The sequence below is a fragment of the Anolis carolinensis genome, chromosome 4 (assembly GCF_035594765.1).
Source record: "Anolis carolinensis isolate JA03-04 chromosome 4, rAnoCar3.1.pri, whole genome shotgun sequence".
NCBI lineage: Eukaryota > Metazoa > Chordata > Lepidosauria > Squamata > Dactyloidae > Anolis > Anolis carolinensis.
This window is the reverse complement of record NC_085844.1, coordinates 248,868,224-248,883,572: the sequence shown is the minus strand read 5'-3', so window position 1 is coordinate 248,883,572 and position 15,349 is coordinate 248,868,224. Positions and strand designations below refer to the sequence as shown.

The following is a 15,349-nucleotide window of genomic DNA, read 5'->3' as shown; positions in this document are numbered from 1 at the left end:
CCATTTGTTACAGCAATCCCCTTTCCTTATTTTTTTAGTGGGCCTTCTCCCTTTGAGTTTGGAGAAGAGGCTTGTATTTTTTGGACATTTTATGTCCATTAAATGGAATGGGAACCAAGGCAGTCTGCTCCAAGACTTCCTAGATACATCTGCTGCCAAACTAAAATGGATAATAAAAAAAATATTTGGGTAGTCTTAAGAAAGCAAGGAGAACGTATGTTTCTATGTAGATATTTTCTGAAACATCATTGTGGCAGTGTTAGTAAGCCTTTAGCAGGACAAACCATGATGCAATAAAGATTTTCCCCATCATTTAAGGAAGCTACCTTATCAGCTGCCTCAACACAAGTCAATGTCAACAGAGAGGGTGTCCACAAAAAGAGCACTGCAAACCCGTCCTTTAGTAAGTGGATAAAGCATTTAATTTTTTTACACAATTACAAGACCTGTACAAATTTGCATTTTACGTACGTAATGTATAAGCTTTTCACACTGCTAAACCAAAGGAGAACTGTTCTACCCCATGGATGGGCAGTGTCACAAGAATGGAAAAAGAGACCATGTTTTTGCTGTCAGGACCCCTGATCTATTACTACAGTAAAAGTAACAGTTGTATCAGTTTTATTTGCCAGAACCTAAGAATTTCTTCTCCTTTGAGAAACTTTTGTCTCTATATTTATTGGGAACTGGTAAAGGTCAAGGCTGTACAACTTCTGATGAAACCCACCCCAGCAGCCATGTATGGTGGCTCAGGATGGCTTCAACTCAATATTCTCGACTTACTATCTGGACAAACAGGAGCTATTTGTATAGATCACAGAGGCTTGTTATGCTGACTGATCCCTTGCCTTCACCTCTATGAGGATCTTCCGCTCAGCTTTGTTTTCACTGGAAGAATCTTTCCTAACTGTACACCAAACCCATAGAGCCAAAGTGGAGTGTTCTTTCCTTTCAATGGGTAAAGATCTGTTGGAAGGATCAACAGAAGCAACCAGAAGAGATTTTCCTGAACTGCAGAGTCCTCCCTAGAAAGAAAAAACAGCAACTGGGTGGAGGGAGAGGAGATTAAGCTGGACCCCTTCTCCAGAACATGCTATTTTTTCCTTTTTAATAAAATACAGAACACTCAAACCCCGCAGTGGAGGAACTTTAGCTCTGGGATTCAGTTGGCTGTGTAGAACGGCATGAAAGACTTCACTCTCATTAGATGTTACGCATGGGAAGAGCTTCCCCTCCACACAGCTGCACAAGTTTCATTTCCTTCTACCAGCCGAGCAGTGCTTCTGCGATTTACTAAGTTGAGGCGTTTCTGGTTTTTAGCATAAGGTTAGGTCATGGAGCAGGTAGAAGAAGTAGTTCTGCTCCCATTTCACTAAGAAATCAGAAGCCCATTGCAACAGATGTAAAATGCAATGATGTAGCCTTTCCTTACTATTTATTGTCCAAGGCAATGTTGTAGGGAGGTTTGGGTCTCTGGAGCAACTATCTTAATGTACTCTGCCAACAGTCCTTCCCAAAAGCTTCACAGGTGAGCTGCTACAAATGCAAAGAGGCCATTTTCTGCTACAATGGCAAAGTCCACAAAGGGCCAGGCACTCCCTTTACGGTCTTCCTCTTTTCATTTTCTCATAAAGTGCTTAGTGAACAATTTCCTATTTTATTCCCTCTCTCTCCCTTCTACCCAATGAGCTCCAGCCATCTTTGCGTACGGCATCCCTTTGCTCTCCTGTCCTTTGAGAGGACATTTTAGGAAAGATATGGGATCTCATTTTCTGCCTCCTGCTTTCTTTTGCTTGGGATAAACACTGTCACTCTATTCCTAATGCTTCCTCCTGATGCTACAGAGCATATGTAGTATCCACAGTAGTCGGGCCAGCAGAGATTTGTTACAAGAGGCTTTGAGGGTGGAGAGGAGATTTCCTCTATAAAGTACACTCAAGCTGTGCTGCTCCATCTGAGAGTGAAAAGGGTCGAAAACATAGCTCTTCCCTGAGTGCCTCATTTGGAGTAGCAGACCCCACACTGTTGGAAGGTCAACAAGGGTTCTTCTAGGGCAGGCATGGGCAAACTTGGGCCCTCCAGGTGTTTTGGACTTCAACTCCCACAATTCCTAACAGCCGGTAGGCTGTTAGGAATTGTGGGAGTTGAAGTCCAAAACACCTGGAGGGCCCAAGTCTGCCCATGCCTTGTCTAGGGCTTCTGAGACTCCGTAAGCAACATGGGGAAAAGGCTTCTCTCTCTGTTCTTTGATCATCATCTTCTTCCTGCACATGCAAATTGAAGTTCGTTAGTAAATTCAGCCAGACAAGAGGGTGAAAGAAAGCATGCGCTGGTTAGTTCTCGATCTTGGTAACGGTGCAGCTCCGGGAATGGCAACGTCCCTGGAGGTGGTCAAAAGGGAACAATGTGGATGTCTGTTGCCGCTGTTGGAATGCGTTTGTTGCAGCAAGGAAGTCATGCAGAGTGCAACCGCTGTGCCTGGCATCAGCCACGCTGCTGCTGGATATTGGAGGCAAGCAACCCTTTGGTTTTTGTTGCCAAGATTGCCCTTCTTCACTGCTTACAAAAGAGCCTTTCTGAAATAATTCCTGGTCTGCTCAAGGTTAGTGATGCCCAGGAACAGTCTGCATAACAGAGAAGTGGCAGTCAGTGGAGTAGGCCAAGTAAGGACACTTGTGAAAGGGTTTCTTAGCTGAGGAAGGAGGTAGTGGAACATGGGAGTGGTAGCAGGGAGTTAATGCATGGAGTGCCTGGGAGGACTTTGGATTCAGTGAGCAGTTTCTGGGAGAATCCTTCATATAGGCAATATAAAATATAAAGTAAGCATTTCAGGATTTCTTAAAGGGGGAATGGTTTGGTCCTGTTGGCAGGTTAGTTACCCCAAGAGGAAAGTCCTTCCCCTGCCCCATTTCGACCCAAATGATTGCTATAGTTTTTTGTCAGATGGTGGCAACAGGAAGGACTCTGGAAGTCTCACTGAAGTACATTCTGTGGTGCAAAAGCTCATGATTCTGGCCCAAGGTTTCCTGCTCAGTCCTGGTTCACGGAAATTGTTGCTTGAGCGTGACTGGATGTAGTCGTTTCCCCCTTTAAGACTGAACGTATTCATTGACCCACCAATCTGGAGAGCCTTGCCAGCCTCCAAAGAAGTTCCTTGTGTGTTAACTGTCTGGTTGCAGGCCATGATATGGTTCTTGAGGAGAATAGGGAAGAGTGCATCTCTGAAAAAGTCCCAGTCACATCTTCCATCACTTCATTTCAGTCACAATTGCAGAAAGGGCCAACACTTTCCCTGAAAATTTCCAATGTTTCTTCCCTCTCCGATTTCACAAAGCAGACCGAGTGGTGAAAAGCATCATGGAGAGTCCACTATTCCATCACTCCACAGGTTATAGGCCCAACAAATGGGCTGGAAGCACAGCAAAATTATCTGACCTCGCTTTGGTCCAAGGTGAACGCGCCCCTCTTTCCCCGAAGGAAGAGATTCTGGATCATCAGGTTGGAGGCTGGTTCCCTCAGGCCTGAAAGCAACATCACAGCAGGGCCAAGTCTGGGCTGCTTGAAGTTCTAAGGCAAGTTGTGTGAGTGGATGGGGAGGAGAACGGATGCTTTGAAACCCAGTTTGCCTTCTACAAACATAGCCGTATCCCTGTCTTCCACCTCAAACAGGACACAATGGAGAGGAAACTGTTCTACTCAGCCTTCAGGGAAATATCTGCAACTCAAACTTGGGAGCCCATTCCAGTGCGCTCTTCACCACGGCCAAGGCGGCTGCGCCCAGGGCTACCGTGAGGCCCATCACTGCCAGCTTGACAAAGCGGTTGGTCCTTGGTTTTGTCACCAAGAGCGACTTGGCCCGCTCCTCGGCACGGAGCCGGTCTCGAAAGCGTTGCCGGAGAACCGTGTCAGGGCGCTGCTGGGCCGAGGCCAGCTCAAAGTCCTTGAAGGTGGAAGCCGCCGTTCTGAATGGAAACAAGACAAAAGAAGCCAAGCAGGTCATTCACTACATCTAGCAGTGGGTGAGGATTTCCCATTGGGGAGAAAACAACCTCATGGTGTCTAAAGCACATTTTCCTGAAGAAACAAAACATATAAGCTTAACCATGAGGACTGCTTTGAGCAGAGGCTCCCAAGGAGACTTTTCACCTTAACACCCATGGTTGTGCTCCCCATTCTTTTAGTTTCTAGAACTTGGTAACAAGCAATTTTTTTCACACCGAATCTTTCCAGCTGCCCTGAGACTGCTGTCTGTCTGTTTTATATCATGCTGTACTGTGCCTCCAATTAAAGGAAGAGGGAGATAGTAAATACTAATAAATAATAATAATAATAATAATAATAATAATAATAATAATAATAATATAGCACAAGGTTACATGCATCACTGCCCAAGCAGGGAGCTTTGAAATGGTTGAAGAGAAACTCTCCGAAGCTTTAGGTGCTTTTACTTCCTATTACAGGGAAAACCAGCAGATTCCTAATCCATCTAAAATACAGACAGGTGTTTTTCATCTTAAGAACAGACAAACATCCAAAGCTCTGAGGATTACCTGGGAAAGAATCCCACTTAAGCATTTCAGCACACCAAAATACCTGGAAGTCACTCTGGACCGTGCTCTGACTTACAAGAAACACTGCTTGAATATCAAGTAAAAAGTGGGTGCGAGGAATAATATCATACGAAAGCTGACTGGCACAACCTGGGGATCACAACCAGACACAGTGAAGACATCTGCCCTTGCACTTGGCTATTCTGCTGCTAAATACGCATGCCCACTGTGGAATACATCTCACCACGTTAAAACAGTAGGTGTGGCTCTTAATGAGACATGCCACATTATCACAGGATGTCTACGGCCTACACCACTGGAGAAATTATACTGTTTCACCGGTATTGCACCACCTGACATCTGTCGGGAAGTAGCAGCCTGTAATGAAAGGACCAAGGCAGTGACATCTCCGGCCCATTCTCTGTTCAGGTATCAGCCTGCACACCAATGCCTTAAATCAAGAAACAGTTTTCTAAGATCTACAGAGATACTTGCAGGAACACCTCAGCAAGCGAGAGTTCAAAAGTGGCAGGCTAAAACCCAGAACCTCAATCAGTGGCTGAGACTGGACGAGAGACTCCCTCCTGGGCACACAGAAAACTGGGCAACTTGGAAGGTGCTGAACAGACTGCACTCTGGCATCACAAGGTGCAGAGTCAATCTTCAAAAATAGGGTTACAAAATTGAGTCCATGATATGCAAGTGTGGAGAAAAGCAAACCACAGAACACTTATTCCAATGCAATCTGAGCCCTGTCACATGCACAACAGAGGACCTTACAGCAACACCAGAGGCACTCTAAGTGACCAGTTTCTGGTCAAAGGACATGTAGTATAATGACAAGTTTTTAACTTTGTGTTTTAAAATACATGATAACTATACCCTCAATTCGCTTCTGACACAATAAACAAATAAATTCTACAAGGTGAAGGAACACTGAGGAGGAAGAGACACCTCAAAAGGATTAGCCCACTTCAGACCAGGGTACAGAAAACAGATCACTGAACTGGAAGCACTCCTGAACACACCTGACTTGCTTCACTCTCAAGCATACCTAGAAAGCTGCCCTGGCTTAAGTGGCATCCGCCAACTTCATTCTGAAGGTGTCTCCTAGCTCCCAGAATTCCAAGCTTCTTGCTTACTGTAGATCAACCCACAAAAACACCAACCTGGACCTCTTATCTGATCTCTGTACTCTTTAAGAACAAAAAGCCAAGCACAAAGGTTTGCCACTGACTCGCCCTGTTTTCTTCTGTGGTGTGATTTTGACACATGCCACAGCATCGCTCACCAACAGAAGCCTCCACCCACCTCTCGGCCTGCTGCTGTGCAGCTTCCCGGGCAAGTTCTGATGGTGGAAATTGTACAAAGAGATCCCCGGCTCTGCTGATCAGGGTCTCGTATGGCAGGTCCTGCGGGATCTGTGACAGGAGATGGTGGACGGAAGCCATGTCGCACTCACAGGCCAGCACCTCCTCCGCTCGATGGAGGACAATCTGCAGAGAGAAGGAGGCAGGCAAGCTGTGATCCAGGTAAGCTGGTGATGGAAGGAACTAGCATTGCCCTGTCCTCAGAAGATTATTACAAGAAAACTTAACACCTTTGCTGGAACATGTCACATGTGGATTTTCCACTGCATCCTTAGGACCCACTTTGCACTTTTTCTTTGTTTTGGGAATTATATGGTGTTTTGTATGGCACATATAGCCATGTGTCAACCTTGCCATTAAACATGAGATTGTTTCCTTTGGTGACTTACAATTTCATGTTAGCAGCCAGTTATGGTCTTCTGCATTCGTGAAATGCTACGAATATAGGTATGGGTATAAAAGAGAAGTCAGCTATCACTTTTATGGAGAGCTCAACAAGAAGTCACAAATTCTCCACAACAAAGAATAGTCTGCCCCATCTGCTGTATATGGCCCTGCTGTACCACCACCTTACCACCATTACCACCACCTTACCACCACCTGGCACCATCTTTTTTGAGTGCCATTATAAACCTACCACAGCAGCAAAGTAGATTGGCATCAGCGGGTGGCACGCTAGGAAGAAGTCATACAACCGCACCACGTGTCTGAAGTCAGAAAGGACATGCCCAAACCAGGTGATCAGCCAGCTCAGGGCAAAGATTGTCCCCACTTCTGCCCTATGTAAGAAAGAAACAAGACATACAAGGTAAAGCACCTCATCTGGAAAACATCTCCTCAACTCCTTCCCTCCACATTGCAAAACTGTCTGATAAAGCGCTTCCTTCTGTGAGGCAATAGTCATAATTGATGAGAGATGCCCACATGTGGGCACTACTAGCTCCCCCACCTGTTTTTAAATTGTTTAGAAGTCAATGAGGAATTCATGCGCCAGATGGCAGGTCTTGCTCAATATGAAACACTTCCTTGAGGACAGGGCCAGAAAGAGCAACCTTGCAGCCTAAGAAAAGACTAGCTGAATCAGATCGAAGGACCAGCTGATCAAGTATTCCTAGGGTTACCAAACAATTGTTTAAGGGAATCCCACAAGCACAGCATGACCACAGCTATGTCCTTCCTGTTGTGTTCTCCAGCAGACAGTATATAGAGGCACACGCCCTTTGATACTGGAGATTGTGTACAGCCGGCATGATAGCACCTGTTGATAACTTCATTCTCCACTAATCTGCCCAATCCCTTTAATTTGTTGCAGGTTGGCAGTCATCGCTACATAATCCATTCATAACCCTTCTGTCTGTCCTAATTCTAGCACCATTTAAAAGGTTTGGCTTACATTCCACCTAGCTCAATAGATCGCCCAGCTTTACACATAACTCTAGATTCCAAGCATTATGGGGAAAAGGAAAAAGATTTTGTGGTATGCAGAGTTTTACATACCTTTAACATGTCTTTCCTTACAACTTTTTTCCTAAGAAAAAGCCCCAAGTATTGCAATCATTTGCTACATGGTGTGTGCATGACTTAGCCCCTGATCATATTAGCTTCCCAGTTAGAACACTGCCCTACGTAAAATATACATTTTTCGGGCTGGTGATCAGAATTTGCATAATTTTATAACTGTGATCACAACAGATCCCCCAAGTTATGAACAAGATAGGTGATGTAGGTTTGTTCTTTCTGTCTCTGTGAAAATTGGATTTTGAAAATATGGCTTATTGAGAAAACAAGAATTAGTGATAAAACTTCAGTGGAGACACCTTCCCCTATGATAATCCTACCCCCATGATAATTCTTTCAAGCATAAATTTCCCTTCTGAAGGGTAGATTCTCTCACTTTCTGTTGTCTCACCTCCGCTCTTAACTAGGAGTCATTTGTAAGTTGGATGTTTATAACTTGGGGACTGCCTGTATATAAAAGAACCGTGCCATCACATACTCACTGGGTTTAGGGGCACAAAAGGGGAAAAACAATGGATTTCACAAATGCTATTTTTAACTTGTGAGAAGATCGCTTTAGGAAAGTGCATCAGCTCTACCTACCTCTGCATGAAATCATGCAATTCTGGATTCACCTGGTCAATAATGGGCATCAGGTAGTTCAAGATGTGCTTGGTGTTGTCCATTGTTGGGTCCATAAAATCCCTACCAGGAAACACAGTAGGATTAGTCAAGTAACCATGGAACACTGATATCTCATGCTTCCATTTATCACAGAAGTTGGGCAATGCTATGCAGACCAGAACTAGAGTCAACAAAGCTGCACTCCACCAAAGTACAATTGCCAGAACAGGTGTGTTGCCCTAATTGTGACGGTGTTAGATAGCACATTCTCAAAAGGAAATGGCAAGGTCAATGCTAGTCTCCATAGCCCATGAATTTCTCCACTTTAGAAGCCCAGGGGAGGCAAGTGGGGCATCTTTGTCATTAAATGAAGCCCAGCATGCAGGTAGAGAATGTGAATCAGAGGGAAATGGGGACAGGGAGGTTGCAGTTCCACCTCCAAAGTGTCCTTTCTCTTGCAGGGCAGGGTAAGAGACAGCTGATGCTGGGAGGGAGAGAGGGATCTGGAATTTAACCTCTGCTGAGTGTCTGCAAACCAAAACAAAATAAAGGAGAAAAGAACACTAGTCCTAGAATCAGACTTGGAAAACCAATTTCAACAATTCAAAGATTAACACCTCCATTTCTCCATTCTCAGGGCTTGTAAGAAGAAGGAGCCGAGAGAAGATGCTTCTCAAGGAAGAGACTTGTGGGTACTTCTCTTGATGCAGCAGCTAAAAAGGCCAATGCAAATCTAGGCTGTACTAATACATATAGAGTGTGTAGATTGAGGGAAGTCATAGTCCCACTCTCCTCCACTTTGGTCAGACCTCACCTGGAATAGCCATGTGTCCAGTTTTGGGCAGAACAATTCAAAGAGGATATAAACAAGATGGAAGGTGTCCAGAAATCAACCAAAATGGTCAAAGGTCCAGATGCCAAGTCCAGTGAGGAGCTGCTTAGGGAGTTGGGGATGTTGGGCTTGGAGAAGAGAAGGTTGACAGGTGACATGATAGCCATACTTAAATATTTGAAAGAATGTCACATTGAAGAGGTAGCAAATTTGTTTTTTGCTCTCTAAGATACTAGGACACAAAGCAGTAGAAAAGAGATGCCACCTAAGCATCAGGTAGACTTTCTGACAGTAAGAGCTGTTGTACAGTGGAGTATGCTGTCTCAGAATCTGATAGAGATCTCTTGGGTGGGTTTGGATTATGCGTTCCTGAATGGCAAAGGGGGCTAGACTGAATGGCCTTGTGGTCTCTTCCAATTCCATGTGAGTCTATAATTATAAGCTGGTGCATCACTTTGTGATTGTGACCTGTGGAAGCCAAAACAATAATCCCCAGATAGCAACCCAGCAGCTTCCTCTCGGACTCTTTCAGCTTCATGGACTAAAGTCATGGATCCTCTCTAACCAAGGAAGGCATACCGGAGATGATGGGTTGAAAGTTTTTCCACCAGGGCCGTTGCTAGTCTCTCTCCAACCACAAGCAGAAAGGTGACCACGATGTCATGGTAGCCCTGGTAGTAGTGCAGCTGGGGGTTGCGTTGCAAGACCTGCAAGATGCTGTCGATCAGCTCCTCCTGCAGCCCTTCCCTCTGCTCATCTGGCATCCCTGCAGAGAGAATACCAAGAGAGCTGCGGTGAATTGCAGCCAAACAGGATCCTGCCCTCTCTTTCTTCCAGCCCACACAGAAATGACACTTGACCAATGGCCAGGTAGAGCACCAGAGCAACCTGGATGCAGAATTAAGGAAGGATTCTTGACTTACATCTTCCCATTGCTTTTTTGTTGTGAATATGGTGAAAACCCTTCGTGGCTGAATCAGGGAATACCAGCAAGTTCACATAGAATTAGAATATTAGTATTCTATTTTATCTGCCTTCACTCCATATCATGGAATCCTGGGATTTGCAAGTTAAGGAGAGATATTCAGCCAAACAGTTCTCAGGCCACACCAGATTACAAATTCTAGGATTGCATGGTATGCAGCCATGGTAATTATAGTCATATGGTGCTATATCTGAATACTGTGAAATGGGTGTTAAATAGTATTACTGTTGGGGTGTTGTGTGGTTGCACTGCTGTATTCTAGTAGCATTTTCTCCTGATACTTCATCTGCAGCTGGCATCTTCAAATGCAGATGAAATGTCAGGAGAAAACACTTCTAGAACACGGCAATACAGCCTGGAAACCACACAACACCTCAGTTATTCCAGCCATGAAAGCCTTCGAAAATGCATAATATTACTGTTGAAATATTTTTCTGCTCTAAGGATGTCTGGAAGTTTTAGTCTGAGAGGCTGCCAGTTACAAGGGATCCAATACCTGCTTGCAATCTAGAAGAGCTCCTAAGATAATGCATCTGCGACACAGTTGAATAAATGCAGTTTGGTACCACTTTAATTGCCATGGTGCAATGCTATGGAATCCTGGGGGTTGTAATTTGATGAGGCACCAGCACTCTTTGGCAGAGAAGGCCAAAGAATTGTGAAACTACAAGTCACATGAGTCTATTGCATTGAGTCATGACATTTAAAGTGGTGCCAAACTGAATCAGTTTTACACTGTAGCTAGCTACACCATTAATCACAATAAACAATAACAGAATCAGATGGGCTCACAGTCCAGTGCATTATAAGGCAGCTTCGTGTGTTCATGTATTTACAGCAAACCAGAAACTCAGTTCCAAATACAGTAGAGTCTCACTTATCCAACATAAACGGGCCGGCAAAATGTTGGATAAGCGAATATGTTGGATAATAAGGAGGGATTAAGGAAAAGCCTATTAAACATCAAATTAGGTTATGATTTTACAAATTAAGCACCAAAACATCATGTTATATAACAAATTTGACAGAAAGAGTAGTTCAATACGCAGTAATGCTTTGTAGTAATTACTGTATTTATGAATTTAGCACCAAAATATCACGATGTATTGAAAACATTGACTACAAAAATGCGCTGGATAATCCAGAACGTTGGATAAGCGAGTGTTGGATAAGTGAGACTCTACTGTAGAACAAAACACACTGTTATTTGTCAATTATTTGAAGGGGGGAAGTATAATTCTGTTACCAGATTCCAAGTGTGTTAGCTACAATTGTCCTGGGAGGGCAGACAGCAAACATGGACACTTTCTAGCAAAGTGAAAGACTCTTTCCTGCCCAATGAAAAACAGTAGCAATGCCAGCTACAAAGAAGTGACACTCTTCTCTATATAGAAACCCTATCTGTGTATAAGACCTGCTAACAAAGTGACTCAGCAAAGCAAGGGCAGAAAAAGATGTGCTTCCTCTTTCCCTTGGGGCCTAGTAAGAGAACAGTTTGATGCAAACAACAACCAGAGGAAACCTACACAACAGCCTGGCGAACACTATATTACCCACGACCACAGGGAACCGCCAAAAGGCTAAACGGAGGGCTGCACAAACACAGCAAGGACCAAGTACAGAGAGCACAATAATCCCAGTTCGAGGGGAGGTCACAGGGGCTTACATGTCTTTACACTAATGCTCAGAGCATGGGAAATAAGCAAGACGAACTCCAACTCCTAGCACAGCACCACACATACGATATCATAGGCATCACTGAAACCTGGTGGGATGACTCCCATCACTGGAATTTAACCATTGAGGGCTATAACCTCTTTCACAGAAATAGAACAAAGGGGAGAGGAGGGGGGGGGGTAGCTTTATATGTCAAAAACAGTTACGTTGCAGAAGAAATGCAAGACTGTAATCCGGGAAACCAGCTTGAAAGCATCTGGATAAGAATCAAGGGAACCGGGACTCAAAAAGATCTTGTCGTGGGTGTCTACTACAGACCTCCGAGTCAGGATGAAAGACTTGATGGAGCCTTCTGTCAACAGCTGACCAAACAGGCACAAAGAAGAGATACAGTAGTCATGGGCGATTTCAATTATCCCGATATCTGCTGGAAAACAAACTCAGCCAAGAGTACAAAGTCCAACAAATTCCTCACTTGCCTTGCAGATAATTTTATGGTCCAGAAGGTAGAAGAGGCAACAAGGGGATCAGCAACTCTTGATCTAATCTTAACAAATGTGGAAGACCTGATCAATACAGTTGAAGTGGTTGGATCCTTAGGGGCAAGTGACCATGTGCTCCTGCAGTTTGCAATACAAAGGAATGCTGAAACTAAGACAAGTCAAACACGCTTTCTGGACTTTAAGAGAGCTGACTTCCAAAAAATGAAGGAATTACTGAGCGGCATTCCATGGACGCCGATATTAAAAAACAAGGGAGTTAAGGATGGATGGGAGTTTTTCAAAAGTGAAATACTCAAGGTGCAAATGCAAACAGTGCCAACAAAGAAGAAAAATAAGACAAGTGCAAAGAAGCCAGAATGGATGTCCAAAGAACTTCTAACTGAGCTAAAGCTCAAAAGTGACATGCACAAGAAGTGGAAAAGGGGAGAAATCACCAAAGAAGAATTCAAACGTATAGCCAACACCTGTAGGGAAAAGGTTCGCAAGGCTAAAGCGCAAAATGAGCTCAGGCTTGCCAGGGACATAAAAAAACAACAAAAAAGGCTTTTTTGCTTACGTTGGTAGAAAAAGGAAGAAAAAGGAGGCGATAGGGCCATTGCAAGGAGAAGATGGGGTGATGGCGACAGGGGACAGGGAAAAGGCAGAACTACTTAATGCCTTCTTTGCCTCGGTCTTCTCACAAAAAGAAAGCCATCTTCAACCTCAGCAACATGGAATGGACGAAGGATTGGGGGAAATCCAACCCCAAATAGGGAAACAAGTTGTCCAGGAACACCTGGCCACTCTGAACGAATTCAAGTCCCCAGGGCCAGACCAGCTACATCCAAGAGTACTGAAGGAACTAGCGGAAGTTATTTCAGAACCACTGGCAATTATCTTTGAGAGTTCTTGGAGAACGGGAGAAGTCCCAGCAGATTGGAGGAGGGCGAATGTGGTCCCTATCTTCAAGAAGGGAAAAAAGAACGACCCAAACAATTACCGTCCGGTCAGCCTCACATCAATACCAGGCAAAATTCTGGAAAAGATCATTAAGGAAGTGGTCTGCGAACACTTAGAAACAAATGCGGTCATTGCTAATAGTCAACACGGATTTACCAAAAACAAGTCATGCCAGACTAATCTGATCTCTTTTTTCGATAGAGTTACGAGTTGGGTCGATACAGGGAATGCTGTGGATGTAGCGTACCTGGATTTCAGTAAGGCCTTCGACAAAGTCCCCCACAACCTTCTGGCAAACAAACTAGTAAAATGTGGGCTAGACAAAACTATGGTTAGGTGGATCTGCAATTGGCTAAGTGAACGAACCCAAAGGGTGCTCACCAATGCGTCGTCTTCAACATGGAAAGAAGTGACAAGTGGAGTGCCGCAGGGCTCCGTCCTGGGCCCGGTTCTGTTCAACATCTTTATTAACGACTTAGACGAAGGGTTAGAAGGCACAATCATCAAGTTTGCAGATGACACAAAACTGGGAGGGATAGCTAACACTCCAGAAGAAAGGAGCAGAATTCAAAACGATCTTGACAGACTAGAGAGATGGGCCGAAACTAACAAAATGAAGTTCAACAGGGACAAATGCAAGATACTTCACTTCGGCAGAAAAAATGGAAATCAAAGATACAGAATGGGGGACGCCTGGCTTGACAGCAGTGTGTGCGAAAAAGACCTTGGAGTCCTTGTGGACAACAAGTTAAACATGAGCCAACAATGTGATGCGGCTGCTAAGAAAGCAAACAGGATTCTGGCCTGCATCAATAGGGGAATAGCGTCTAGATCCAGGGAAGTCCTGCTCCCCCTCTATTCTGCCTTGGTCAGACCACACCTGGAATACTGTGTCCAATTTTGGGCACCACAGTTGAAGGGAGATGTTGACAAGCTGGAAAGCGTCCAGAGGAGGGCGACTAAAATGATTAAGGGTCTGGAGAACAAGCCCTATGAGGAGCGGCTTAAAGAGCTGGGCATGTTTAGCCTGCAGAAGAGAAGGCTGAGAGGAGACATGATAGCCATGTACAAATACGTGAAGGGAAGTCAAAGGGAGGAGGGAGCAAGCTTGTTTTCTGCTGCCCTGCAGACTAGGACACGGAACAATGGCTTAAAACTACAGGAAAGGAGATTCCACTTGAACATCAGGAAGAACTTCCTCACTGTGAGAGCTGTTCGACAGTGGAACTCTCTCCCCGGGGCCGTGGTGGAGGCTCCTTCTTTGGAGGCTTTTAAGCAGAGGCTGGATGGCCATCTGTCGGGGGTGCTTTGAATGCGATTTCCTTCTTCTTAGCAGGGGGTTGGACTGGATGGCCCATGTGGTCTCTTCCAACTCTACTATTCTATGATTCTATGATTCTACACAGTGTGGCTTCAGCAAACAATGCAGATAAAGCTGGCCAGGTCCATCCCAAAGAACCACTTGTTTAGCACTACTGGGATGTTAGTATAACCCAGGCATAAATAACAACAACTACAACAACAACTTCTTTATTTTTGTATCCCGCTTCCATCTCCCCAAAGGGACTCGGGGTAGCTAACATGGGGCCAAGCCCAAACAATTACAATAAAACAAAATAAAATACATACAAGACACACATACAAGACAATAAAAATGCTTTTACAATAACATAGTAAAACAAAACATAATAACAGTAGCATAAAAAAACAGAGTATAAAAACAGTACAAAATTTAAACGAGGGTGAGCTGGGCCAAAGTGTGAGGCATGGAAATTGTAAACCTGTGGGTGAGATAGGTAGATAAAGTGCTGCATGTAATGGAAAACTCAGGTTGGATAAACAATGAGGTTATTCTCAACTGAGGGATGAGCTAAAGTGCATCAGGAAACAGCTTGACACTGTGATGGAGCCTGACATAGAAATTAGTTATTCAATCTTCAAAAGCACACCAAAAAAGCCAAGTTTTTAAACTTTTCCTAAAGGCTGCCAGAGTGGGTGCTTGCCTTATCTCCCTGTGGGGTGAGTTCCAGAGCTGAGGCTGTTAGGAATTGCGGGAGTTGGAAGTCCAAAACACCTGGAGGGCCAAAGTTTTTCTATGCCTGGTATAACCACACTGACACAAGAAACATATCTAAGTTCTAAATATAAGCCATCATGGCTTTTTACCAGGGAGTCCTTGGTAAATCTGTTACAGTCAGAATCTCCACCAGAAAGAGTGCAGCCCTTCTCTAGGATTACAGTTTCCAAGAGTTCTTCAGGGAAAGTAGTAAGCCAGCAACCCCAATTTAACCCAGCCTATCTGTCTGATACTTTCTTACTGTACCTTCTCTGCTCATCCTATAAACTAGGGGCAGGACTTCACAAATAAAAAC

The 15,349-nt window shown here is 44.4% G+C and overlaps 1 protein-coding gene across 2 annotated transcripts in view; it reads right to left on the bottom strand.

Moving 5' to 3' along the window:
* Nucleotides 1-399: 399 nt before the first annotated feature.
* The window catches only part of tbc1d20 (TBC1 domain family member 20), a 30,112-nt gene continuing 15,162 nt past the window's right edge, over nucleotides 400-15,349 (bottom strand). The window contains exons 4-9 of one of the 2 annotated variants that reach the window (XM_003226112.4): nucleotides 9,453-9,639; nucleotides 8,021-8,122; nucleotides 6,558-6,699; nucleotides 5,862-6,046; nucleotides 2,207-3,962; nucleotides 400-2,076 (exon numbers count right to left, since the gene is read on the bottom strand). In XM_003226112.4, coding sequence (XP_003226160.1) covers nucleotides 3,704-3,962; nucleotides 5,862-6,046; nucleotides 6,558-6,699; nucleotides 8,021-8,122; nucleotides 9,453-9,639 — 875 coding nt within the window. In that variant the 3' untranslated portion in view covers nucleotides 400-2,076; nucleotides 2,207-3,703. Of the gene's footprint in view, nucleotides 2,077-2,206; nucleotides 3,963-5,861; nucleotides 6,047-6,557; nucleotides 6,700-8,020; nucleotides 8,123-9,452; nucleotides 9,640-15,349 lie in introns of those variants that run through there. The other variant, XM_008118814.3, reaches the window with a different exon arrangement.